The sequence below is a fragment of the Carassius auratus genome, chromosome 5 (assembly GCF_003368295.1).
Source record: "Carassius auratus strain Wakin chromosome 5, ASM336829v1, whole genome shotgun sequence".
Lineage (NCBI taxonomy): Eukaryota > Metazoa > Chordata > Actinopteri > Cypriniformes > Cyprinidae > Carassius > Carassius auratus.
In genome coordinates, this window is record NC_039247.1 from 25,561,450 (window position 1) to 25,587,021 (window position 25,572).

At 38.9% G+C, this 25,572-nt stretch overlaps 1 protein-coding gene across 4 annotated transcripts; it reads right to left on the minus strand.

The window, feature by feature from the left end:
* Positions 1 to 789: 789 nt before the first annotated feature.
* On the minus strand, positions 790 to 25,066 carry LOC113083631 (phosphatidylinositol 3-kinase regulatory subunit alpha). 4 transcript variants are annotated; one of them, XM_026254672.1, is made up of 16 exons: positions 24,742 to 25,066; positions 23,052 to 23,632; positions 13,143 to 13,238; positions 12,975 to 13,049; positions 11,970 to 12,101; positions 10,295 to 10,496; positions 10,124 to 10,206; positions 5,577 to 5,679; positions 5,389 to 5,487; positions 5,091 to 5,271; positions 4,876 to 5,001; positions 4,615 to 4,757; positions 4,360 to 4,536; positions 4,165 to 4,239; positions 3,908 to 4,078; positions 790 to 3,771 (listed from the first exon to the last, which is right to left on the minus strand). In XM_026254672.1, the coding sequence occupies exons 2-16, from the start codon at positions 23,380 to 23,382 to the stop codon at positions 3,582 to 3,584; spliced, it is 2,184 nt and encodes a 727-aa protein (XP_026110457.1). In that variant the 5' UTR covers positions 23,383 to 23,632; positions 24,742 to 25,066; the 3' UTR covers positions 790 to 3,581. The 4 variants fall into 4 exon arrangements, with proteins under 4 accessions (XP_026110457.1, XP_026110458.1, XP_026110460.1 ...); XM_026254673.1 differs by lacking the exons at positions 11,970 to 12,101; positions 12,975 to 13,049; positions 13,143 to 13,238 and having other exon boundaries at positions 24,742 to 25,065; XM_026254675.1 differs by lacking the exons at positions 10,124 to 10,206; positions 10,295 to 10,496; positions 11,970 to 12,101; ... (2 more) ...; positions 23,052 to 23,632; positions 24,742 to 25,066 and adding an exon at positions 8,263 to 8,667.
* Between the last annotated feature and the right edge of the window lie 506 nt (positions 25,067 to 25,572).

The following is a 25,572-nucleotide window of genomic DNA, read 5'->3' on the forward strand; positions in this document are numbered from 1 at the left end:
CAGATTGGAATCTCACTTCAGATGGCGGAATACCCTGTGAAGTCCACTTCGCAGTACACTTACGGTCGAACGGAACGCACCTCGTGACTTAGACATGTGGGGGAGTGGCAGAGTCTTAACTTTGATAAAGAAAATCTCTTTGGAGACTTTAGTCTTTGCAACTTTACAGATCTTCTTCATGCACCAAGAGCTTGTAACACTCCAAAGAGAAAGGAAAAACTGAAATCGATTAATCATATGACCCATTTAACTACTAGCGTATGTACTTACTTTAAATTGTAATTACATTTAAACTACACTGAAAATTAATTTAGCACATTATTATAGGCATCTTTAACTACTTACATTATAAAATTTTGCATTTAACACAGTACTTATTGTATACATTTAAGTACCATGTAACAATATGTACTGTATGTAAAAATATTTAAGTACATAGAAGTTAAAGACATCTAACTTTCAATGTAGAAAGTTAGAAAGAACAGTGTTGATTTAAAATATTTTTTTCTAACAATGTAAACGTCTTTATTATCACTTGATCAATTTAACGACCCCTATCTGATTAAAAAAGGCTAAGTAAAAGCAACTAACTAATAGTGTGAACCTGTTGCTATTTTTAATGCGAGAACATGAAGTTCTGTAACCTTCAGATGACTGACATCAATGCCGTGCCATCATATCACGCCACAACATTTGCATAACCTCAAGTCTCTGAAACAGTACATGGAGTTCAACAGTCAACTGTCAAATTCTAGACATCTATAGAACAGACCAGATCACGACCAAAGACTTTTAGTCTCCAAAACATCATTTTATTTATCTTTATAAAAAAAATTAAAATAAAAAAGCCAATACAGAACTGAAGCATTTTTTCTTTTTTTTTAGAACTGGAACACACTGGTTAATCTCAATTTAAGCATTCTGGTAACAATGTCTGTAAACTAACGTTATACAATTTCATAAAGAAAAAAAATGCACGAAATTCTGAGAACAGGGGCTGCATAAAGAGGACTACCATGATAATGTGAAACACGGAAGTCTGAGGCTGAAAACAAAAGTACAACAAAGAAGAAGGGGAGACAAAAAGAAAAAAAATGCCCCAGATAAGTTACCATGAAAGCTTTCTTCATTGAAACTGAGTGTGTAGGTTTAGAGTGACATTTGCAGATGCACAATAAAAAAGCAACAACAAAGAATTCGATTGGGTGAATTCGATTACTGATTCTCAGACTTTCAAAATCACAAGCAGTAAAATTCAAAAATAATAATTGGCCTGTGAATTCACATATTTATAACCACATTCTAGTTTGCTCAGCAAAAAGGGGACTCAGAAAGAGCCCTTCTTATCATTTGAGAACTATTTGCAAACTTGTTGGGTGAAATCCAGGCTAAAGTCTTAAAATCTTATTAGGAGATAGCAAGCTGCAAAGTTTGATTTCAACCATTCATTTCACTATGACTTCAACCTTTGGCATGGCCTTACTCAGTCAATATTAAAAAGATATAAAGGTTATATTTTCACAGAATGTTCTACATCTTTATGAAGGATGATTTTATGTAGAAAACGGTAAATCACAATTTTTTTTTTACTTTAGCTGGATTTTCACAGGCAGGGTCACATAGTGTAGGACAATTGTGCGTAAAGACATGGCAGAAAAAAACGCAAGAATTGCCATTCCTCTCGAAAATCTTATATTAAAGACGTTCAAATATTCAAGAAACTCAAATGGAGAAATTCAACAGTACTGTCTGCATAAAAAAAAAAAAAAAAACTACTTATTTTAAGGCAATAAGGCCTAGTTAACACAAGGAGTCAAACAAATTCAAAATATAGGAACACAAAGTTTGACCAACAATAGTGACATGAAAAATTCCTTTATTACTGGTGTCATATTGATGTTTATTTATGCAAAACACCAAATGCATTTGCCAAGTGTAACTGCAATGCAGACAAGAGGGGAAGGCAAAAGCAATACTGATATACTGATCACTGAATACTGTAGCGAACTATGAATGTCAAGCTGGTGGATTCCCATAACTTTGTTGCAATCAAGTAATACAATTCTGATTTCGATAATGTGGCCCAAACTAGAACATCGAGTACGAGTCAAACTAAGTTGATCCATCTATGTGAAAGCTATTAAGGATTTCTGATACAGAAAAAATACTATGTTGAAAAGGAATGAGAGGGAATTAAGTCACCGAAAAAATAAAATGCTTTTTTCCATCATTCCGGAGGATCAAATCAATACGCTCTTGATTATGGGACAGATATCGTAAAATAAACCTCTATACTGGTTTGGGAACCTGCAGTATTGTGTTAATGACTTTAATAATTCAGTTGCAGTTATTTCAAACATCATGTTTTTTTGTTTTTTTTTTCGTTAATGTTTGCTCTAGTGAAAATATTAAGATATATATCACCATTACTGTAGACAGAAGCAGCACTAATGTCCTCCAGGCTCTGCCCAAGAGAAAATCAGCTCCAAGTGAAAAAGACTAATAAAATACTCTCTCTTTAATATTACCAGCGGCTGATAAAGAAATATGTAATAAAAGTATTTTTCCTCACTTCTTCTGTAACTGAAGCCACCTTTCTTGGCATTTTGACACTTAAAATATCCTCTTACCAAAAAAAAAAAAAAAAAAAAAGAGAAGACTTTAAGCAATAAAAACAAGTTTATATTATGGTTAGCAACATGTAAAATAAAACTCACAACTTTGCAGAGAAGATGGAAAATACAGAATTTGCATAGCATATAAGAATAAAACTGAGAAGGAGCTGCGCTTTTTTGGTACAATATGGTTTGTCACATAGCTTTAGATGCTATCTGTATGTACAGTGTGAAGTCCATTTCAGTTCCTTTCTTGCCAGTCCATAAAGCAGAAATGTATTTAGAGTCTGTCACTATAATGCTTAACAAAAGAAATGCCAAGCATCTCATTCGTTTCTTGTTGCGTGGCTCCTTTCAGACGAGACGTGTCATATCAACGTTCATGTAGGAGTCTCTTACAGGAAAACTAACAGATACTGTTTTGAAAAGTGCCGTCTTGCTACATTTGATCAGCTGATTCCATGGTCTGTTCGTGAAAGTTTAACACATCATGTTGAACATCCCAATAGCTTTTAGATTCTGTGAGTTTTGGTCAAATCACATTCTCTCGTACACATACAAACACACACATACACCCAAGTGGGGACCTGAACTGAGCAGGTCATGGGTTAGAAGAGGTAAAAAAAAAAGAAAAAATGGTGCTCTCTACAGGTCTAATCAATGTTCCACATTCCAGCAGCGGGTAAAGCTTTGAAATGAACAAGCACCATTTGGAAAAGGCCTCCAAAGTCCTCCATTTTGGGAGAGTGAGTTACATTTGAGCAGTTTCAACTCAATAAAGAAAACTACATTCAGACTGGCTGAAATGTTCGTTTTGGGTTTTGCTTTCTTGTCTTTCCGACATGGTCGATTCAAGGCAAAAAGCAGCCCTCGGTAGCAGCCTAACTGGAGGCGTCTCCGTTCAAGGGGAGGCCCTTTCTCAACTCCCGTGTTCGCAACGAGTCCCAAGGGTGTGTTCACAAGTCCTCACCGCCTCTGGTGTGCGTAGACTGGGTATGCTAACGTGACATTCAAAGAGTCATTGTGCTGAACCAGGGACGTATGCTGGTAGTGCAAGACCAGTTCTTTCAGAGAGCTGTAAAGGTTGTAGGGCTCAGCGAAGCCAAATCCTGTGGGTGTCTTGTTGATGACGCAGTGCTTGACTTCACCATCCACACTGCAAGACGAAAAAGAGATGGTTTTAGTCATCAGTGCCTTTTGCAATTTCCTATTTCAACATGCACCCTCAAAATCTTGCATAGAAATTACGGTAATAACAACTAGCAACTCTACATAAATACAATTATACGTACACAACACTACAGGCATAACATCCAGGTTTGCTGCTGTCCCTGACCAGGAATGTCCCGTCCCTCTTGCCCCGCAGAAGGGTCTCTGCCTGTTTCCGGTCAATGTTACCAAGCTTCCAGGAACGTTCGTCATGGTGTGGCAAATCCTCATCGTCATCCACCATTGAGTATTGACTAGCGTAGAAGTGCAGAGTGTGATTTAGTAACCAGTACAACTTTTAAATATCAAATGGCTATAATGTGATAAGCAGAATACTCACTCGTCCTGGTTTTCGTTTTTGATTCCCAACCATTCGTTGAGTTTCTTCTGTCTGACCCCTTTCTGTGTCAACCACCTGCACAGCAACAACAACAAAATAATTTGTTACATTACATTGCGCTCCATTTCCGAATGCAACATTATGTCTTGTGTATTAAATTTGAAGAGCAGAACTTATGGAGTATGAGCTACTTACATGAGGTACTGATCCCTGGTCTTTCTGAGCTGGATGAGGTCAGGCTTAATGCTGTTCATCCGCTTGTCAATCTCTCTGTAGTCTGCCGCCTGCTTCTTCAGATCTTCTTCGAGACGTCGTTTGCTGTCCACAATTTCACTGATGCGGGATTTTAACTTCTCATAGTTGACCATAATCCTGTGTTGAAACATTGCATTACACTTCTGAAATGCTCCCCAAACGACTACTTTGGATGTTCTCAGCTTCAAGACTCACCTTTGGATTTCCTTCTCATTGCCTTCTCTCCTAAACTTCTCTATATATTCTTTGCTGTACCGTTCTTGCGTCTGGCACTGCTCTTCGAAGATCTTTATGGTCTCATTAAAAGCTTCAATGGCAGTCCTTTTCATTTGTATTTCCTAGTGAGCAAACAACAGCATGTCAGAATGCGAGCTTTCCCCTGAAGAGCTTTTCTCGAGCTCTGTGTGTGAAACGCATATAGGCAATCATCTACTATACATGCATTTAAGAGCACACCTGTGATGTTCTAGTGTATTCCTCATAGAGTCTGTCGTACTCTCTGTTCTTTTCTTGGAACTGCTGGTGGTATTCGTGCAACTTCTTCCCAACAGCATCAATGTTGTCCTCCTTTACTACCTGATCCTGTAAATGCATTAAAAAAAAACATCAAATAAAATGTTTCCGACTGAAACGAGATGATCTACAGTGAAGTTAAATTAGAGGATGATTACCTGTTGGTGCTTGGACACAGGATATAGTAGTTTCACATCTAGTTTGGGGTTGTACTGGGCGAGAGACTCGTGCCGATAGTGGTTGATCAACTCAACCACAGAGTTGAAGGTCAGGGGGTCTGAAAAGCCGTATTTTCCATCACGATGGAAGATTTTGATCAGCTTGTTGTTACCTCCTTTCCTATATGGCCAATAAAAAGTAGCATTTAGACCAATCTTTTGGATCAATCCAGAGTCAAGGCCAGCACCCTAAATGCAGAAATGCAGACATACTTGGGTTTTACAAAGGAGAACGTACCTCAGTGTCAGTGTGTAATCCCCATGCATTTTAGTGGAGGCATCTCGGACCAAAAATGTACCATCAGCAGTGTCCCGAAGCTTTTCGTTGACCTCCTCCCTGCAACAGAAAGGGAGTCAAACTTTTACATGAAGCAACATTTTTTTTTAATGCATGCTTATCTGACCAAACGTTTTATGAGTACTTGCCTGGAGATATCCCCCCAGTACCATTCAGCATCTTGCAGAGCCATGTTGTTGTTCATACCGTTGTTGGGGACAGACGTTGGTTTGGGTGGCTTGGGAGGTAGTGCTGTGAAGAGAAAGAGAGAAACTGGTTGATACCAGAACTGCTGATGAACCAGCAGCACTCAAGGTCATTTACACAGACAATCATGTGCAGGCATGCTCAAACCTATGTGTCGATACAAAAGAACAGTTTAACTAAAGGATGCTTTAATCCGATGAGGAGAAATGAAAACCCCTAAGACATCCTTTGGTGTTTTCCTGTCAAGTTAGTGATGTATGTTTTCTTCCAACTGTAACAGTTATGTTTTCAAAGCATACAGTGGTTACTGCAGTTTTCTAGAATTCTTTCCTCCTCCCCTTCCAGCGCTTTCCATTTCATTAAATGCAGCTGAGCACATGTCTCTCCAGCACTCAGCAGGGAGTCGGATTCTTTACTCAGTGAGAACACATTTCATTGAACCTTCCAAAATCTTCTTCATTTCATCACCATTTTCTGATCTGGCCAGCATTATACCAAATAAACTGTTCCCGAGATTCATAATCTCATGTATAATTCAAGAAGGGAACAAGGACCTTTAATCTGGATTTGATGATATCAGTTATATGAAACATTGCTTGACAACAAGTGCTTCAGAACAGAATTAGCACTGTATCTAGAAGCAGTGACATCTGACAGCATGCAGAGACCCACTGATGGACTTTTTAAAGCATTGCAATATGCACATTGATGCCAGAATCCCTAACCATTGAGAACATGTTGCTTTGCTGGATAGAGACAGAGGTTGCATCTGATTGGCTGCTGGGCAGAATGACGAGAAACAGCGGGGGCAGTGCAGTCTCCGTGGAGCATGAGGCAGAGCAGAAGCGGTGGGCTATTTTTATCTTCCAACACCCCCCACCACAATCTCATGCACACTCACTGTCTATCCTTTGTTCGCTTCAGTCACTATCCTCACTAATCATTTTCTGCCTAGTGCAATCAGAGTATGAAACATGCAGAAAAACCTACAAGAATATAACCAACAAATCGTCCAATGCTCTGTGATACCTAAAGCAGATGCGTCCTCTATGGAAAGACACTCTTAAATAATCTACGCAAGATAAATGTATCTTTCACCATGAGAACAAGTCAATCGCAAATGTTACACCTGTTTTGAAACAAAAGCTTATATCCAATACCACGGACAGACCAGTCACCCGTCAAATTAAGCCATAAAAATGACACGTTTGGAATGCACCAACTTCAACAGTTACCTGGTGCGTCTATTTCTAAGTAAAACAGCAGGTCTGATCCAGCGTCAAGTCTCAGGCTCTCTAAATCTGCCATGCTTAATGGTGCATTGCATATCCGGAAGGACTCGCATACATTTCTCTTGGCGAACCTCCTCTGAATGGATATAATAAATCCAGGTTCATCTTGCTCGTCGCTTTGAGAAAATTTTCCGAAAAGCCTTGGAGAGTGGGATCAGTGAAAGCCATTACATCACTTACCCCAGCCAATGGTGCAGCAGGACTGTTGCTGGCCACTCCTGCCTCATCACCTGCTTTTATTTCTTCCAAGTCCTGAGTGCAGTGATGTCATTGCAATAGTGCTTTGTCCATTAAAAAGTCAACAATGCAAAAATGTATCAAAAGCAAGATTTATCTGCTCCGAAGTTTGTGATCCAGTCCTTTATCCACGCAGAACATAAGCGTCTTCTGAGCTGTTTCAATGCTGTCAAACGCAGGGAGGTAAATCACAGACAAAGTGCGCTGCAGCACAGCATCTTTCGAATGAGGTAAGGAACTGAAGCCTGACTGTCTTTCTCTGTCACCCCCTCCCTTCCTGTATCTGTGATGCAGCTTTGCAATGCCCCGCCTCTGAGCAGAAGTGATCAGTATGGCCCCTCTGCTGGTAGGCAGACAAAAGCAGAGCACTGATCACTGCTGCAGCGGCACGTAGGCAGTCCCTACGTCAAACACAAGGCCGGGTCAGGAGGCAGCCATGGCTTGGAAATACTTCTTATAATCCCCAAATGCGACTCACGGAGGACTGTAGGAGGGGAGAGATCAGCTATTTGAGCTTGAAATAGCCGCAGTTCTAAGTAGAGTTAAAAACGGCCCAAGGAACGTGGACTATTGTCATGTTCAGCACTCTAAGGACAGCTCAGAAAGGCACTTCAGCTGGTCAGTCCCACAGGTGGACAAGTGTAACAGTCCGCTTCCAACATTAACATATATATTTTTTGTTATATCTATCTATATATAACAAAAAATAAATAAAAATGTTAGTTTTACATTTAAGTTGACTTCTTGCGTTTTAAAGACATTCAATACCCTGCATTTTTTGGAGCCGATGAATAATACAACACATTCACCTCGCGTGTTCAGACATGCCAGTGTCAGTCAAACAGGTTAACCCACTTTTCGTAGCAGGTTGCACTTGTGCTAGTCTTGACACAGACAGGCAATAGCCAATTGCACAGTGGAGAAGCAAGGATATTTAGTGAAAGAGCCAGAACAGGACACAAAATAAGACATCTGAGAAGAGCCACTATCTTGCCCTCTGAAAAACCGATTAACTCCCCGAAGCGACTTTTATGCAATTTTGAGAAACGTAACCGTTCATTACACCAAACTTCCTGACAAACCAAAACCACACACTTACATTGCAAGTTGTGCATGTTCAGCAGAAGCCAAGCAGCCTTTTGTTCAGCAAGTCCGTCCGAGAAGCATTTCTTGTAATTCTTGGTAAATCCAAGAGACAGTCCTTTTGAAAAATATTCCAACTTGACAGGTGCAGACGTCTAAAGAAATGGGGGCAGTTTGAAGAAATCCAACAAAATCCAAGTTGACAAAGAGAAGCTGAGTGCGACAGATTGAAACCGCAGAGACCGAAGAAATAAAGCAGATCTGAGAGGGGTGGAGAATGACTCCTGCTCCGGGATGGCTGGGTTAATGATTGCTGGGGTCGCACTGCTGCTAATCAACTCTCTCTCTCTCAGCTCATTCACTCCGTCTGGCTCCAAGGGTTCAGTCTCATGATTAACTTGCTCAGGTTCGAATATTGCTGAGCTGTGCACCCTTATGTTTTGGGAGGGGAATGAGGCACAGGCAGGAGGGGGCCGGGGGGTGGAGTAAAGTCCTCGGAAGTGTGTGAGAATGCATGCAAGACAGAACAGCCGCCATTGCAAGCGAACAAGAGCGCTCTGTGGAGCAAACCGCACTTCAGTCCAACCCAATCCAAATGGGCCTTTTGCCATCAGCTTAAAATAGCCACCCAGTAACTAGGAACAGGCACACACTTGCACTCAAATTAACACACATCTACTGCTACCCAACGCCACATGTGCAGGAATCGTGTATGGGCAACAAGTTTAAAAGTGGCACTTGTGTGATTCGTGTTTGTGTGAAAGCTTGTACAGGAAGAAACTGAGCTGCCCAAGCAGAAAGGAGGCAAGTGTGGTTTTGAGTCTGGGCTCGCCCAACCCAGCCTCCTGCAGGTGCAAATTACTGACAGCTGAGCTCGCTCCATGCCAGGGCAAGGTATAAATAGGCCCTAACAGGTAATAAAACATTTAAACAGTCACACAGCCAGACTTGGGGCCCCCGGCAGCCTGAGAGAGATAGATAGTTGGATAAAGACAGGGAGAGAGACTAGTCCTATAAAATTCCAACTAGACAACTGGTCTGTGTTCAGGGCAGCGTACACACAGCAGAAGTGTCTCTGTGGTCTGTCCCATCTCTGAATGAACCGGACCCACAAAAGCAAGGGAGCGAAATGCAGATTTTTCCACAGAGCACTCGAAGACATTAAACATTCATATCAAAGTGCTATACTGCAGCCAAGATTACACAATGCTGAAGTAAAAGGGCACAGCTATATCAAATAAGAATAAAGTAAATCAATGCTATCTTCCTTTTGCCGCAAAAAACACATTGGGTTGACTATCTCCTTTTTATCTCTTTTCTGCACAGCAGTTCTTGCTTTTTGATTTGATGCACAAGTGTGAACATCAGACTGATCTGTAGACTAGTGGACAGCACTAACTATTAAGTCAAGGTGGCCCATGCAGCAAACCCAGGTGCCGGCCCATTACATGCAGTTTATGAGTTACCTGCCCAATCTTCTTCCCAGTGTTGCCAGCCCTTCACCTACTCTGATACTTTAAATAAAGGTGCATATGTTTGAGACACTGAGCCAAGGTACTCTGTATTTGGCTCAATGTTTGGACAACATTGGTTTGAATCCAGCTTGCGATCACTATCCTTTTCCCCCACCAATGACTTTTGTCCTGACTAAAAGAATAAAAGTTTACACCCTTAAAAGTACACATAACCTTAGAGCAGTGTGTCTCAAACTCAATTCTGCCTATCTTCAATAACACCAATTAAATATGACGTCATAAGTGTAAATATTTACTTTTCTTTTAACTATTTTAATTAGGATTGTTAATTTAGCTAAATGACTTATTGGTTGAGAACCACTGTCTTAGAGGGGTTTGTAATCAGCATTATAGTGTATTTACCTGGAGCTGCCTGACTGTCACTCCATTCGCTGGTCACCAGGACTTCAATTATCCTGATGTGTGCCTCTGGGCTGGGCTCACAGCTGGGAAGAGAAACAAAACATCAGGTTTTTTTCTAACAAGCTAGCATTGACAACAATGTGATTCATTAGCATATGTGTGAGGATGTACCTGGTGGGCTGTTGTCTGAAGAGTGTCGGGCTGAAGATCTCAGCGAGGGCACGAGCACTAAGCAGGTTGGCTGCTGAGGCCTGACATACACGGGAGAAGTGGCGCAGCAAGCTGTGCAGGGTTAGCCAGTACTGTGGAGGAAGTGCAGAGGAGCTGGCCACCAGCCGCAGGTGATGTGCACATTCGTCTGTACCTTGCACTTCTGAAGAGGCCGAGAGATAGAAGACTGTTTGAAAAAATGCCTCTCAAACACTCACATCCATACACTTACAGTGTCGTCACAAGACTTCCCTTGACCTTTGTCTCAGAGCCATGTATTTATTGTGAGCTAAACATACCAATAATCAGCAAGGACATAAGCAAAAAAAAAAAAAAAAAAAAAAAAAAGTGAACATGCAGTCGTGTGGAAAATTGCGCTCAGCGTGCAACTAACCGCACAAGATCATAAGCGAGACAAGTGACACAGTGAGTAAGGTACACTGAGAGGTGATTGGTTGACAACGCTGATGTCGCAGATAAGTTTCAAGTTTGCTTTAGGCCTATTAACCACAGATATCCTGTTTCCAGCCACGTGACTGTACACTACCCAAAAGAGTACTGCAAAGTAAAAAAATAAATTAAAAAAAAGAGTTCTCTCTAAATCTGGATACGTGCTAGTAGTTTATACCGGCTACAGTTTGTTTAGCACAAGGACAGAACATTCAGTCACACACGAAGGCAGATAAAGTTAACACCCTTAAGCCAACTACCAATACAACACCTGGAATACTTTTTGCTGTAGATTCGGCTGGGGTTTGTAGACACAAAATCAGATAAGAGTTGGAACATGTGTACTCATAAAAGCACGCGCTGTGATGATACAACCACACGATCTTGTTAGAGGAGTCTGCTTTCTGGTTTTAGAATTTCATGGAACTGTGCAGATCTTTCTTCTTTTATGAGGACTCCTTGTGTTACTTATTACCATTGTAGGCGGCTCGCCATCTGGCTAACACATCAGAACAATAGCACCACCCTGTGGCTCTAATAATGAAACGAGAACAATAAAAAATGGTCGGTTTATTCCATGTATCATTTGGTTTCAAGGCCCTTAAGTTTAATCAGAAGGACCATGGGAGTTCTGAGAGTAACCATATAATGAACCAGACCGCTTATGTAAAATGAACAGGAGATATTATAACTCTGATGACTGTTGAAAAGATCTCCTACATTTCAACTGAAATAACTGAAAGCCCTTATTCTTAAATGTGCAAACCTGATTAAAATCCTTTAATATATATATATATATATATATATATATATATATATATATATATATATATATATATATATATTTTAGCCTGATTTGACCTAAAGAATAATTAACTTTAAGCTATTGTACCTGTGATATTTGATAGATTACAAAAACAATGATCCTGTAACATAAGATCTGTACTTACATAGCTAAAACATTGAAATGAACCAGGTTAAAAACGACTTAAAACCACAGCATTTCATGTCAGTTTAAATATTACTTTAGGGGCAAGCTGAGAATTGACATCTCATCCCAGAGTAAATCCAATGACACACATGGCTGTATTAAATACGGATTATTATTATTATATCATATAAATCCTCTGAGAGTTGTAGGGCTGTTGGTCTAATATTGATATGGAGTAATCCTATGGAAACCCACCTTGAGCGATGCGTATCATCTCACTGTAGACCACAGAGGGAATGACAGGCTGAGGTAGATCTTGAAGATACCTCCTCAGACCGTCACACAACATCTGAAGGTCCATCTGATCAAGATCCACCAATGCAGCGTCTGATTTAAAGAACACAGACTTTAGTGAGCCAGGAAGGAATGACGAGCGATAGAGACGAGCGATAAATCTTTTTGATCAACTGATTCTTGTCATAACCAGCTTTAGCTACGATAATCAACAAGACTTTTTGGGTGGTCGTTTGCTGGGAGGATGTGTACTATAGAACCACTGATCTATAGTAGAGAATAATAAATATATACATCATTTAATAGAACTCAGTATAATCAGTGATACTGTCTACATGGATGCGTCAACATAAATCCCTGACATTGACTGTTTATTATGTGCTGAAACAAAATTCAACTGTTTTCAACAGTTTCTATGATGTGTCTAGCTGATGCGTCACCGCACGACAACTTTTGTGTCTGGCGTAGACAGTGTAAAGAGATAATTTGTAAAATGTGTTGTATGTTCTGCTGCTCACTAGGATAAACATAGAACATGTGATCGCTAATCTCGAAAGTGATAGTGAAACTAAAAAAAGCAATCAAGCATTCTAAAAGGGGCGGGGCTTCACGATGCCGGCGCAACATCGTGATATCTATCAGCCAACGGCGATGGACGATGGCATCGTGTATCGGCCCAACCCTATTGCCAAGACACTGACAATATGAAACTTTACCAGTTTTATAATTTTCTGGTGAAAAGTTGCTTATACAACTGACAGAACACCTCTTCTCAAGAAGCCCACGTCTGTAGCACAAACTGTTGGAGATGAGCTGTCAATTGTATTACTTTAGGTTGGAGATTTTAAAAAAGAAGCAATAGTAATATCAAGCTGTGATTTTGCGCTCAGCATCGACTGTAAAGTATTGGTCGCATCGCACCAGTCAGCTGCCAGTAGCAACTTGCTAATACAATGTGTCACTCACCACTATCAAAGCATTGTCGGACATCCAGGCCTCCTCCAGCAGTGAAGTTTCTGTAGAGCGTAGGGTTGTCTAGACCTGTACAGAGTTTTTATGTGAGTTAACACGTAGAAAATGCAGTAATTACGGCATACACATGACAAGGAAATATGTGCGATGGCTTCTATTCACCTTTCTTCTCGATGACCTCAAGGAGCTTGAGCAGCACTGGCGGAGCTATCTCTGGAGGAGCGAACTGCTCCGTCAGGTCTAAAAGAGTGCTTGAGCCTAGAGGAGAGAAAGTTGAACGCTCGCATCAAAAAGCCGCCAGGTACCTTTGAACAACTACTAGCCTTTCATTGAGCACCAAATGCCATAATTTCAAAGCCTCCAATGAAAACAAAACTTGACACCATGACCCAGTCCACAGTCACTTAGATCAATAATGGTCTTCATGTATTTATGTGGTGCAGCAAGAAGCATATTTGGACGGCACATCTAAGTGTGGCCTTGGTGGGGGTTTCAGGGCTGGTGCTGACCTGTACGATATGTTTAAGTGTACAGTGAAGGTGGACAAGACAGCTAAAACAAACAGACCGCAATATGCAGCTGCTGGAGAAGGGTGGAGGGTTACTGAGGTACAGGCATGAAAGGCCTGCGGGACTGGCTTGAGCTTTATTTGGATTCGTTGCACAGCATTTTAAAAGGCTTGGATTTCTAAAAGACTTTACTGTTAGCAGCATCCAAGGCCGCAGATCATGAATGGATTCCCTTTACGGAGTCTTTTTTCATAGAGGTATCAAGAGTATCTTTACAGTTTGCAGAGTTTCTTAGAAGGAGTGGCTCAAATTAAAAGTTTGGAGGCTGCCTAAATGGGGAAAAAAAATAACCACACATGAGGAAATGGGGGTTTAGGCCATTAGAAATAATGGTCTTGTTTAGTCCCAAGGCTCTGGGACTTTTTTTTTTTTTTGCTAGCCTGGAAGATAAGCAAAGAAAGTTCAGCTCATATCACACCCGTTCCCTTGAACTTACATTTGAAAGACAACAGGCATCTGGGGTCCATTACATCGAGCATAAGGAGAGTCATTCATTTTCTGAGAACTGCTGAACTCGAGGCAGGGAGAGTGAACGAAAGATTCCTCATATAGAGATTTGGAGTGTAGTGTCACTTTGGTACGCTGCGCCGAGACAGACACCTTATCCAGCCCACTGCTTCTTAGAATCCAGATTCAAAGCTCTGGGCTAAATTTACCTTCGCTCAAAATGTTCTGGTCAAAGGTGACAAATATGGCCTTTGAATTGAACATATATGTGGGAAATGTAGGCATGTTTGGTGAAATAGCTATGCCATAAGATTGAAACTGGCTGAGTAACACTATAGTGGTCTGGAATCACATAAATAAATATAATTAAAATAAACATAAATAAAATAAATAAATGTTATGACGCACACACCATTTCACAGTTGAACTGTGTATTCCAAGAGTCTTGTGTTTATTTACATGTGTTGGATGGGCATTTCCACGGAGACGCGAGACTTAGAGGGAAGGGGGGATTGAGTTGCTTCTAAGTAACTTTGGGTGATCTGATAGCACTGGCCTTTTGCGTGGCTGGATAGAATGACGTTCAGGATTGATGATAGTGGAATAGTCCAAATGTTTTGGTTCAAGGTTCCACTATGTCCCTGAGAGAGCTTCTCCAAGATCTTTGTGTATCTAAAGAGGAACTGAACTTAGATGCAAAACAAAAGGTCACAGGTCAAAAGAGCCCATCCTAAAGTTTCGGGCTGGGTGAGTTCCTCAGTGTAATTCAATGAGATTTTTTGGCTATTATTATTTGTTGGAAAGTGTAAGTCTGACCACTCTCTGTGTGATGTGTTACATGCAAAGTATAAGCAAGTGACACTGGGCAGTCAAGCAAGAGTGGCTGCACTGTGCATTGAACTCATGCAATATTATGCTCACGCTAAGCTCTTCAACCCACTGAGAGTAGCAAAATTGGGAACTTAGCAAAGTGTGTTCCTGTGAACAATGCTCTAGAAAGATCCACATGAAAACGCCTTCTGTTTTCAACTACTAGGCTTAATTTATCCCAGCTGTGCAGTTGAGATCACGCAATCACCGGGAAATGGAAACAATTTAAGATGCATTCACGACATGCAAGTGCTGTAAGACTTTACGGGCAAAGGGTAAACATTAGCAACATTGGTGAGGGAAAAACAGCTTAAAATGCCTGTAGTTCTCTGCTAGCAACTTTTAAAAACAGAAAACAGACAAAGTAGCCCAGCTCAGATGCAAAAAGCCAATCATGTGGGCTGCAGATTCTGATTGCCATAGCAACTTTTAGAAAAGGGAGTCCATGTGCATGTCTGAACACGCGTAGTGTCTGAATGTAGAGGTCCTTTTGTTTCTATGCTATGGGATGCATTGTTTCCATTAGTCATCAGCTGCTCTGGTTACTGTGAATATTTGTGCATATAATATTATATATGGGGGTGGGGGGTTTGGGGCTCTTTGACGATTCTTTCAAATATATCCTTTCGGTGTCCCCCTACTCTCAATCTCATGTAAAGGTAATCAATTTTATTCATTAAATCTTCAGTAACAGTTACACACAACTAAAGAAAAAAGTTTGCAAAATTGCAAAATTATATCAATGAGGAAAAAGTCAAATGTGTATAAAACAGTAACAGCTCAAATCTTCAGACAAAATCAAGTTTTCAAACAAGCCACTTCTAAAACTGAAAAACTTGAGACAAAAAGGCACTTGTGCTGATGTTTTGAAACATCTACTGTAATAGCAATGTCAGATATTACAGGGGTGAACTCTCAATGTAAAAGCAAAGGGGCCCTGTGTGAAAACGCCCGACCTCAGGAAGCACACATCAAACGATCACAGCACACAAGATATATCTCGGGCTACTAATTCAGGGTTATGCAGAAAAAATAATGCTGTGACACAGATGGGCTATTTCTGTTTTTAATCTTCATGCCCTGAAAACAGCACAAATTCATGGTGATCTTACATGAAGATAACAAGTTCTTTGTTTTTTCCTGTTGCTTTAAGAGCTTGTAACACTCTCAAACCCCTGGAGTGAAAATCCTTTTATTTCTTTTAATGAGCTCAGTGTTTAGGGTTTAGTTTGCATGCAGGGTTTAGCTGTTCAGTGCCTGTTCACTGATGGCAAATCAATATTTTATCAGTCAACACAACACACTCCTGCTGCAGACCTGCTGGCAATAATGAAAATCAACTACTTAAGTCAGACCTTAAATACATAATAAATATGGAGTAATTTGGAACAGTCCAGTAAAATGTTGTGGTGTCCGATTAAAAAAAAATATATAATGTTTTTATAAACAAGTTTTAAAGCAATTCATGACCAATCACTTCACAAAGCTTATGTAAAGGAACTAAATTACTCAAATTAACTTGAATTTGCATTTCAGCTCTATTACATGGGCTTAAAAAAAAATAAAAAAAAGATTTTACATTACGCTGTGGGATGTTTAGTTTGTATTGTATACAAACACATGACTGTTATGTAACACATAATTTTATCTTACAGAGTTTTTCTTGCTTTAAAACAGTGGATGTGTAATGGCTATTCCATATCCTGGCAAACGCAGTCAACTGTATCAGCACAAGTTTTTTTTTGCTAGAGCCCTTTTTCGCCGCCTACTCCACCAGCACTTAGAGATGATTGTACTGATTGGTCATGATGCTAAATGTGGCGACCGGGCACAAACTGTTCAAGCTAAGCCACAGGAACGTGCACAATTACGCCCACTGCCACAAACCAGTCCTGCCCCGGTTACAACCACGATGATCTAATGAGTACCATTACCCTGCCTAGGAACAACGTCTTTAGCAGGGAAAGAAACCTGAAGAGATAGCAGGATGCACCTCACTAATTTGTTTGGAAAAAATGTCCTGTGCAGCATTCTAAACAAAGCTGGTCACTTCAGAAGATACATTTTTAATTTGTTCAGAGTTACACATAGAGTGTAAGTCTGTGGGAATCTGATGTTTAAATTTGTATAATTATTATTATTTTTTTTTTTTTAAATACATCACTTTATAATTTTGATGACATAATAGTATCTAAACAAATACATTATTAAACAAAACATATATAAATTAAATAGGTTATATTACAATCAGTCCCTCCAGAAAAACGCGGATTTTTTGTGTGATTGTTGCGGGCAGAAATCCTTGATTTTGCGGCATGTTTTCTTAAAAAATGCGATGGAATATGCGGGATATTTTTGCAATTTTATGCGATGAAATTGCGTGAACTTGCAAAAACTGCGGTTTGATGAAAAAGAGAGAAAAAGGTGATTCCCCCAACACCGTTTTATCACTGGGCTACTACCTTAATGTAAAGAGTAATTTCTTATTACTTCCTATGATAAGCGAGCATACTTAAGTAAGTTATCTCTTACTGCAACGTAAATTATTTTACATACTACTAATATAATTACAACTAAGTTTTTGGTACTGTTCTGTAACAAAAAAGTGCAATCTTACAACTGTAAAGTTGCATCAACTTCTGAATGAAACTACAACAGTGTAAGTAGCCTAGTGAGAAGGGGATGTTGGGGGAATCACCTTTTTTTCTCTATTTCATCAAACCGCAGTTTTCGCAAGTTCTCCCAATTTAATTTAGCTCCACTGTCAATGAACAAATCAGGAAATTGCTTTGGGCGTTTTTTTGCTGGCAAATAAGAATGATTTGCGCGCTTCAAGTTTCACCGCAGGGTTTGCAGATGATGTTCACGTCACGTAATTACGTCACTTCATAAGGTTCCCATGCCAATAGGGGGAAAATGCTTTCTTTGTGTGAATTAAACGCAACATTTTTCAACTTTCTGCTAATATATATGTGAGTTTTTTGCAACGAAAGTACAGGGATTATGAAATCATGCTAGCCCTGCATATTTTGCTTTCTGAAATCGGCAATTTATGCGGCTAAAGAGCGTCGTATTTGAAAAAAATTCGACCCCGCATAAATCAGGCGATCGCATAATCGCGTTTTTCTGGAGGGACTGTACAATACACATTTTATATATTCTTTTTATTTTATTTTTTGGTACCTTGCCATTTTTATTGGTTTACTGCTTGGTAAGGGGAAGTACACATTCTTTATAAAAAAAACAGCAACAGTTCTCCCTCAGAGCTGCACCGTTCAGCAGATGTTCAGTCGAGCACTGAAGAGGCCACCGAAAAGGAGAGAAGCACATTATCTCAAACATCAGCAAAGCTTTCCCCCAACCAGCTCACACTTTCTGTTAACTGCCACAGTTCTCCCTGACAGTTTTCACACATTTTTTTTTTAAATAGTTAAATCATTTGTGAGGTCCTGAATTTTTTTAAATAAACAAACACAACAACCACAACAGATCTGTACCTAAGATAGCATCTCAAAACTGAACAAACACAAACTGCACTTTCGCAATCTCCTGCTAAAAGATTGCCATATCTCATGAATGACAGAAATGCGAGTCTTGCATGGACTTGTATGTACGAACCAGTAACAAGTTTTGGTCCAACTGTGCATGGAAGATGTCATATTCAGAAATATCAAGCAGATGGATGTTTCATTTATTCTTTTTTACATGATGGGTCTTAAACATAATAAACACAGTAAACCAACTAAAAGCTAACAGCACTGCTAAAATATCCAAGGTAAAAAAAAAAATTAGCGCTAATCAGTTTTGGATGACTGTCGTGACCAGTGTAGCTCAAATGTATTTAGTTATTTCTGAATATTTATTATTGAATAATATGTTGGCCATTAAAAAAAATATATATACAAAAATTCTACTGCTACAGTAAGTCAACAAAAAACAGAAGTTGTATTCATCTTTCGTATACCTTAGTGAAATGGCTTCTTGAATTATACAAATAAAATTACACAAATCTAGTGTGGTTCTTGGTTCTTTGGGAATTGATTGGATAATTTGGCTGTTGTCGTCCGCTATTGTTATGAACACATGTGAGTAGGGATGTAACGATTCACTCAAATCACGATTCGACTCACGATTTTTATTTTACAATTCGATTTGATTCGATTCACAATTTATTTATTTTTTTAACAAAATTAGATTTAAGACAAATTATAAATTAAATATATCCTTTTATTTTTGCTTGGACAAAATACTGCACATTTTTTTAACTGAAAAATAACACTATAATAATATACTTATATAGCACTCACATATTATTTCTCTTTTGTTGGATTTGATTGCTTCGATTGTCCTCATTTGTAAGTCCCTTTGGATAAAAGCGTTTGCTAAATTACACAATTGAAATAATGTAAACGTGAATAACAAAACTAAACAGAAATTTTAAAACAAGCCCTAAATAAAATAAACAACACAAAATAAATACCTTCATATAAACAAAATAAGGCTTTGTAGGTGCTCTTTCCATTTTCAAATTGGTTTCAAAATTGGTTTAAAAAAAACTGTGTTAAAAATATCTACATAAAACAGTGGAAAAACTGAATGAGATACAGATTCACTCTCTGCCAGCAGGTGGCACTTAAAGTGTTTCCTTGTTTTCTGCTGTAAACAAAGCAGCGCTGCACCTATGAACTTTAATATGCATTATACAGAGGCGAGATGAAAATAAAAAAATACTATCTAGACTTTTCTAAAGACAGTAAGTTCCCCTCCAACATGGATTGATATAAACTCCTAATCCTAAATTAATCGTGATTTGTTTAGCATCTCAACCGTCATATATTTGAATCTATTCTCAACCAGCTCACGGTTAATCATTACATTCCTACATGTGAGTGATAGGTTGTCCCACCTTCACACCACACGCTATCAGAGAAAAGATGTCGTTGTAAGAGGGGAATGTACTTTTTTAGTTTTACTAAGATTCTTTTTTTTTATGATGCGCATGGATGAATGATTTATAATAAACACTGAAATATTACAGAAATAAAAAGTACATTTTGATTTTGTGGGAACCAAGTATGCTGGAAAGTACTTATGAACAAACTGTATGTATTACAGTTACTATCATTCTCCATGCAATAAAACAGAACAGTAGTGGATAAAGAGGAACTCTAATTTACATAGTACATAGTACGTCAAAGCCATAAAAGATCTCATTCCCTGTTTGGAGTCACGCAGAGAAAAATTCCAAGGTCCAAATTGGAATCCAAGTGAAGGAAAAACTGAGCAATACATTTTGTGGACCTAGAATGACGTTCCAAGCTTTAGCAAGAATGGCTTAACTTAAATAAAACAAGGAATAAAAACAAGAAGCTGGGCCGGGCACATACGGATCCTCTCACCCCAGAGGCCCACAGAAAGGAGCATGTTAGCGTTATATATAATAAAAAATAAATATATATAAATAAAAGCCTGGGAGCCAGAGTGGACTGGAATTCCACATCTGCTGTTCTCTGAACAAACCGTGCAGCTCAGAGAGAGAGAGAGAGAGAGAGAGAGAGAGAGAGAGAGAGAGAGAAAGAGAAAGAGAGAGAGAGAGGCCCAAAGCTCAACACTTCCCCTTAATCTCCTCTGTCAGGTCTGGCCCCAGAAGAATAAACCAAAAATTCAAAGAGGAAGATGGAGAAACAAGAGAACTAGGGAGGAGAGAGATCAAGATAAATCTGGAAGACCATTCAGTGGCGGCTAATAAATCTGAAACACAGTGAGGAACTGAGAAGTGAAACCTGGGAGCCTTAAATACATAATGCATTCATACTGATTTCAGTTCTGCCTTTTAATAGTATGGAGGGGACACCATTTAGAGAAAACACCATCATGTTAACACTAAAATAATTCAACTTAAATGTAAGCTGTCACACAAAGATTTCTGAGAATGTCAATTTATGGGTTTTCCTCTGTAAATGATCAGACTTGTATGTTTTTGGTGACTATGATTTTTATAGTTTTTGGAATTTAAAAATATTTTACAGTTTCTGGGAGTAAAGATGCAATGGTTTCCGATTACACATTAAATCACAGTCTAGGCTGTTATAATGGACACTAAAGAGGGAGAACAAGTTGCTGAATTGGTTTACAAGACTTTAAAGGTTTTTTTTTTCCTTCTCAGTCTTAAAAAAAAGAAGAAGAAAATTAGTTCAGCTTGCTCTGGAGTTTCATTTTCTATTTGGATTTCTCTCTCTCTCTCTCTCTTATATATATATATATGGCTAGGCAATATCAAGTTTGTACGATATATCTTTAATAGGCACATGGTATGAGGCAATTATATCTATATCGATATACAGTAGTTTGATATGAACGCATATGAATAATAGCAGAGGACACGAAGTGAGCTACTGTGAGGAAAGTGCATAGTCCAGTTTGTCCTAAACATGAGACATACTTTATAATAAGGACTTTAAAATAACTGGTAAGATATAGTTAACACTTACTGAAAAAAATACTATTTAATCATATTTCCCAGCACTACCAAGAATAACATGTGCCAGAATGACAAAACACCACAAGCATCAATATGAGAACCATTTTCTGGCATTTCACTTCTCTCTGCATTGATACTTTATGCAAGAGTTATGCAAATAGACCGACTATGGGAAATTCATGAAAAAAAAAAGTCATAAGTAAGTCATTTCAAATGAGGAAGAAAAACCAGAGAATTTCTTACTAAACGTATACAGTGTAAATCAACCTCAGATTCTGTCATTTGAATAATCACTTCCAAGTCAAAACTCCTAGGTTTGAGAGCTGGAATTTTATGTGGATTTAGTGGTGGTGTTTCTAGTGTGTGAGAAGCATAACGCCATAAATTTTGACCATCATCCAGATCTGCATACACATTTAGTTGGGCTTCATCAAACAAAAATAGCTCTTGCCAAATATAAAAAAAGAAAAAAAAAAGTGTTTTTACGCATCAAACCACATAGGACTAGGAAGTAACACACACGTTTGCCACTACTTTTCAACAGCAATGACTCTGATCTATGTTCCATAACCTTAAAAACAAATTGCTAACTTAGCTGTCACCATAACAACCAAGGAAAAAAGTAATAAGAGGATACTGACTGTGTATGGGTTCAATTTAATACACTTTGTTTCAATCTGCTTTCTGTGCCATTTAGCGTCACCAAACAGAAGAGCAAAGATACGGACTGTTGACAAACATTTCCACGCAAACTAAACTCAAATGAATCAAATGGAAACTCGTCAAATGGATTTGGGTCAACAGAAGCTCAAGCGTGAAAGTGTCCTTAGAATCCGTATTGTATCATGTACAATAAATACACAGATCAAGCCTTTTTGAAGTTGCTGGTCACATCACTAGAAAATAAATGTCATAGCTGCCACAAAAGACAGCGCAGACCAAAACTACAGAATAAGAGAGTTAAGTGATATGTTAAAGGAGCCATGGGGACTCTGAATGCTCATAGTGCGGCTGTGTGAAAGATGCAGCCACGCCAGACAATTACAAACTACTGTGTGCAGGCCTTCATCCAGATCTGGGCTTCCTGCCATGTTTGCAATTATGAACCATAGACCAGTGAAAACCTTACATTTACATTTATGCATTTAGCAGACGCTTTAATCCAAAGCAACTTACAATACAGTGCATTCAGGCTATACATTCTATTTTTTATCAGTATGTGTGTTTCCTGGGAATTGAACACACAACCTTTCGCGCTGCTAATGCAGTGCCCTATAACTGAGCCACAGGAACCTTAAACAGCCTTATATATTCAGGGGAAATATGAGGGCTGCAGCTATAAATCCAATCTCTTGATGAAATGGTGGTGTAAAATATGGTCACATGTTACGAAAATGGAATAAGTGGCGAGTGGGTATTTTGAGAGAGGCACGTGGGTTTGGCATCAGCATGAATGGATCTAGTTAAGAGGAAGGAGCGTTCGTTAAAACCAAGCAACTCTGGTGACCAAATATTAATCTAAAGGTTAACAATATAGAGCTTCTGTGAGCAACTATCTAAAGAGCAGCTTGAAATGGTAGACAGATAGTGTGTTTGAGACATAAGCATTTAGAATTTTGTTAGCAAAATTTCCTGATTCCTCAATGGGGCAAAAATGCTGAAAATAACATTCATGAAAATTAAATAAATATATAGCTCACTTACTTTGCTCAGAGTCCGAGTCTGCCCTTGCAGGACTAGGGGCCACTGGTAGAGGCCTTGGGGGCCTTGGTTTGGGAGTTGGTGGTGAAATCTTTTTCTTGCCAATGAACTCCACGTACGTACCAGGAAAGTCCCCCTTTTCCTGAGTGCTTTCATTAAAGCCAGGCAACCATCCGATTTCCTCTGGTCTCTCCTCTATCCCCTCAGTGTAACCAACTGAAAGTAGTGCACCTTTATTGACTGTAAGAATGTCCCCGACATGCAGGTCAATATCCTCCTCCCTCTCTTTTTTATAGTCATACAGCGCTCTGTACTGATATCCTTCTGCACTCATTTTGATGGCGTCGTCTCAAACTTTTGGTGTCACAAAAATGATAATGATTGCTCACAAAGGTTCTTTGAACCAATATTTAGATGATAGGCAAGAGTCAAAAAATTATTATTATTATTGTTATTTTTCCCACAAAGAGTGGATTATGTGAAACTAATAGTCCAATGATTGGGTGCACCTTCAAGGTGCTTCATACACACTCTTCCCATCTGTGTAAGGCCTTATCCTGTGAATCTCACAGAATAACTCGAACCTGCAACACAGAAGAGAAGCTCTTTTACACACGCCATACAAAAAGCACTTCGATTACACAGACTCGACTTCCAATGGAAAAACAATGTACATCTACATTACACATTATGTGCTCAAATAAAAACAAAAAACAAAAACTAAAAAGTGTGCAGCGGTTTATTGATTTATTTGTTGTAGTAGCTTAATAGTATAAACAACAATAGGCTATAAATCTGCTGCCACTTTAGAGCGAATGCTTGTTTTTGTTTTTTAGCAATTTTATGATAAATGTAGTCTTACTTAACATATAAAAATGATTTATTTCCAGATTATTTTTCTTTCTCAGTCATGAAACGCTAAACTTCTTAAAACATTGCCTAAACATATGCCTAAAAAAACTGACAAGTCGACTGAGAAAGCGTCAAAAGGATGAAACAACACACAAATGTAGATACACACTGTTTGCACAAATCAGAATAAAAGATCAAATGGCGCAGAAGAATCTCCAAAGAGTCGCAATGCCGACCGAGCAAAAACTCTCGATTAAGTGTCATGTAACAGATTGCGATTAATAATCGGCGCCACATTGAAATAAAATGTAAACAAATTAACTAAGCATAAACTAACGCATTGTGGAAAAATAAATAAATAGGTGAAACTATAATTTTAAAGTGCACCGAATACCACAACCAAATCGGATACAAATCACACACCGCGGATACATTAAAACAGAACTGACTGTAATCTCATAACATGTGGCGTTATAGAAGACCCTTTTATTTATAGATTTACATTAATCTTGCGTGGTCGGGTTTAGCATATTTGCTAACATTATCCTTAAATAATTTAACAGATTAACTTTAAGAGCGAAACATATCAATTTATACGCAAAATAATCTTAGAAACCGTGCGACTTCAATTACAACGCTAAACGCACAGTGGCGGTAGAAAATAAATCGCCAGTGTTAATGTAAGGTAAGCGGAGAGCCTATAATAGGATGCAGTTGGGACACGCTGTACTGGAACAATCGACACCGCAAAAGCGATCCCTCTAAACCTCCCTTAATATCAACATTCCAATACATACCAATCCTAAATGCATTGCATATTTCATAAAACATGCATACTTACCGGGGAATAGCGAAAATAGAGAGAATCTGACGTATCTCTGCGAACTTTAGTAAGTTGTAAGGGGCCCGTTCATGAAAGCCAGGGCCGAGAAAATCTCCTTCGCTTCCCGTAACTCCAGTTTACACAGCTCTCCACCAAATCCACCCACCAAAACCGCTATAAAACACACCTTATACGACGCGTCTTCGGGGAAATAACATCCAGTAGTAGGATAAATTACAACACGCTAACTGAGCGTTTTTTAAATACTTTAACTTATAATGATTGAGCTCGTTTCCCGACAGTAAAGCCGACTCCGCCCGAGTCACCGCACACAGAATCCTCTCAATGGCAGGAACGCCAGAACGCAAGCCACGCCTTCTGGGTTGCGTCAGTGCCAGTCCCCCTTTCAGGCCCCGCCTCTCTAGATAATATGTATAATCTTATGCCAAAACTGACATGCGTGGGTTGTTTCTAGGGCAAGATTAGCTGCGATACGATAACCATTAGAAATTAAACTATAGCTGCTATCTTAATGCTTGGAAATCTTAATGTAGCTAAAATGTGTTTCATAGCTCTGACAAAAAGTTACTTAGATTAGTCCACGAAATAAATCAGTGATCAGATTATAATGTCACTTTATTTGTAGCGATTATATATAACACTTGGTTATCTGACATTATACCAATGTAATACATGTGGAATTTTATGTTATGGTATGGTTTCTGTTCTCGATATACAGTTGTGGTTAATAAAAAAAAATGCATTTTATCTTCTTTTTATTTAGTACTGACCCAAATAAAATATGTTAGGCTAACATATAGTCCAAAAAAGAAAAAAATAGTTACATTT

Excerpts from the sequence above, each read along its gene's own strand:
- LOC113083631 (XM_026254672.1), bottom strand. The coding sequence starts at position 23,382 with ATGAGTGCAGAAGGATATCAGTACAGAGCGCTGTATGACTATAAAAAA. Across the intron at positions 10,207-10,294 it reads TTCAGACAACAGCCCACCAG|CTGTGAGCCCAGCCCAGAGG; the intron begins GTACATCCTCAC and ends TTCTCTTCCCAG. Across the intron at positions 5,272-5,388 it reads GATTACACACTGACACTGAG|GAAAGGAGGTAACAACAAGC; the intron begins GTACGTTCTCCT and ends TTGGCCATATAG.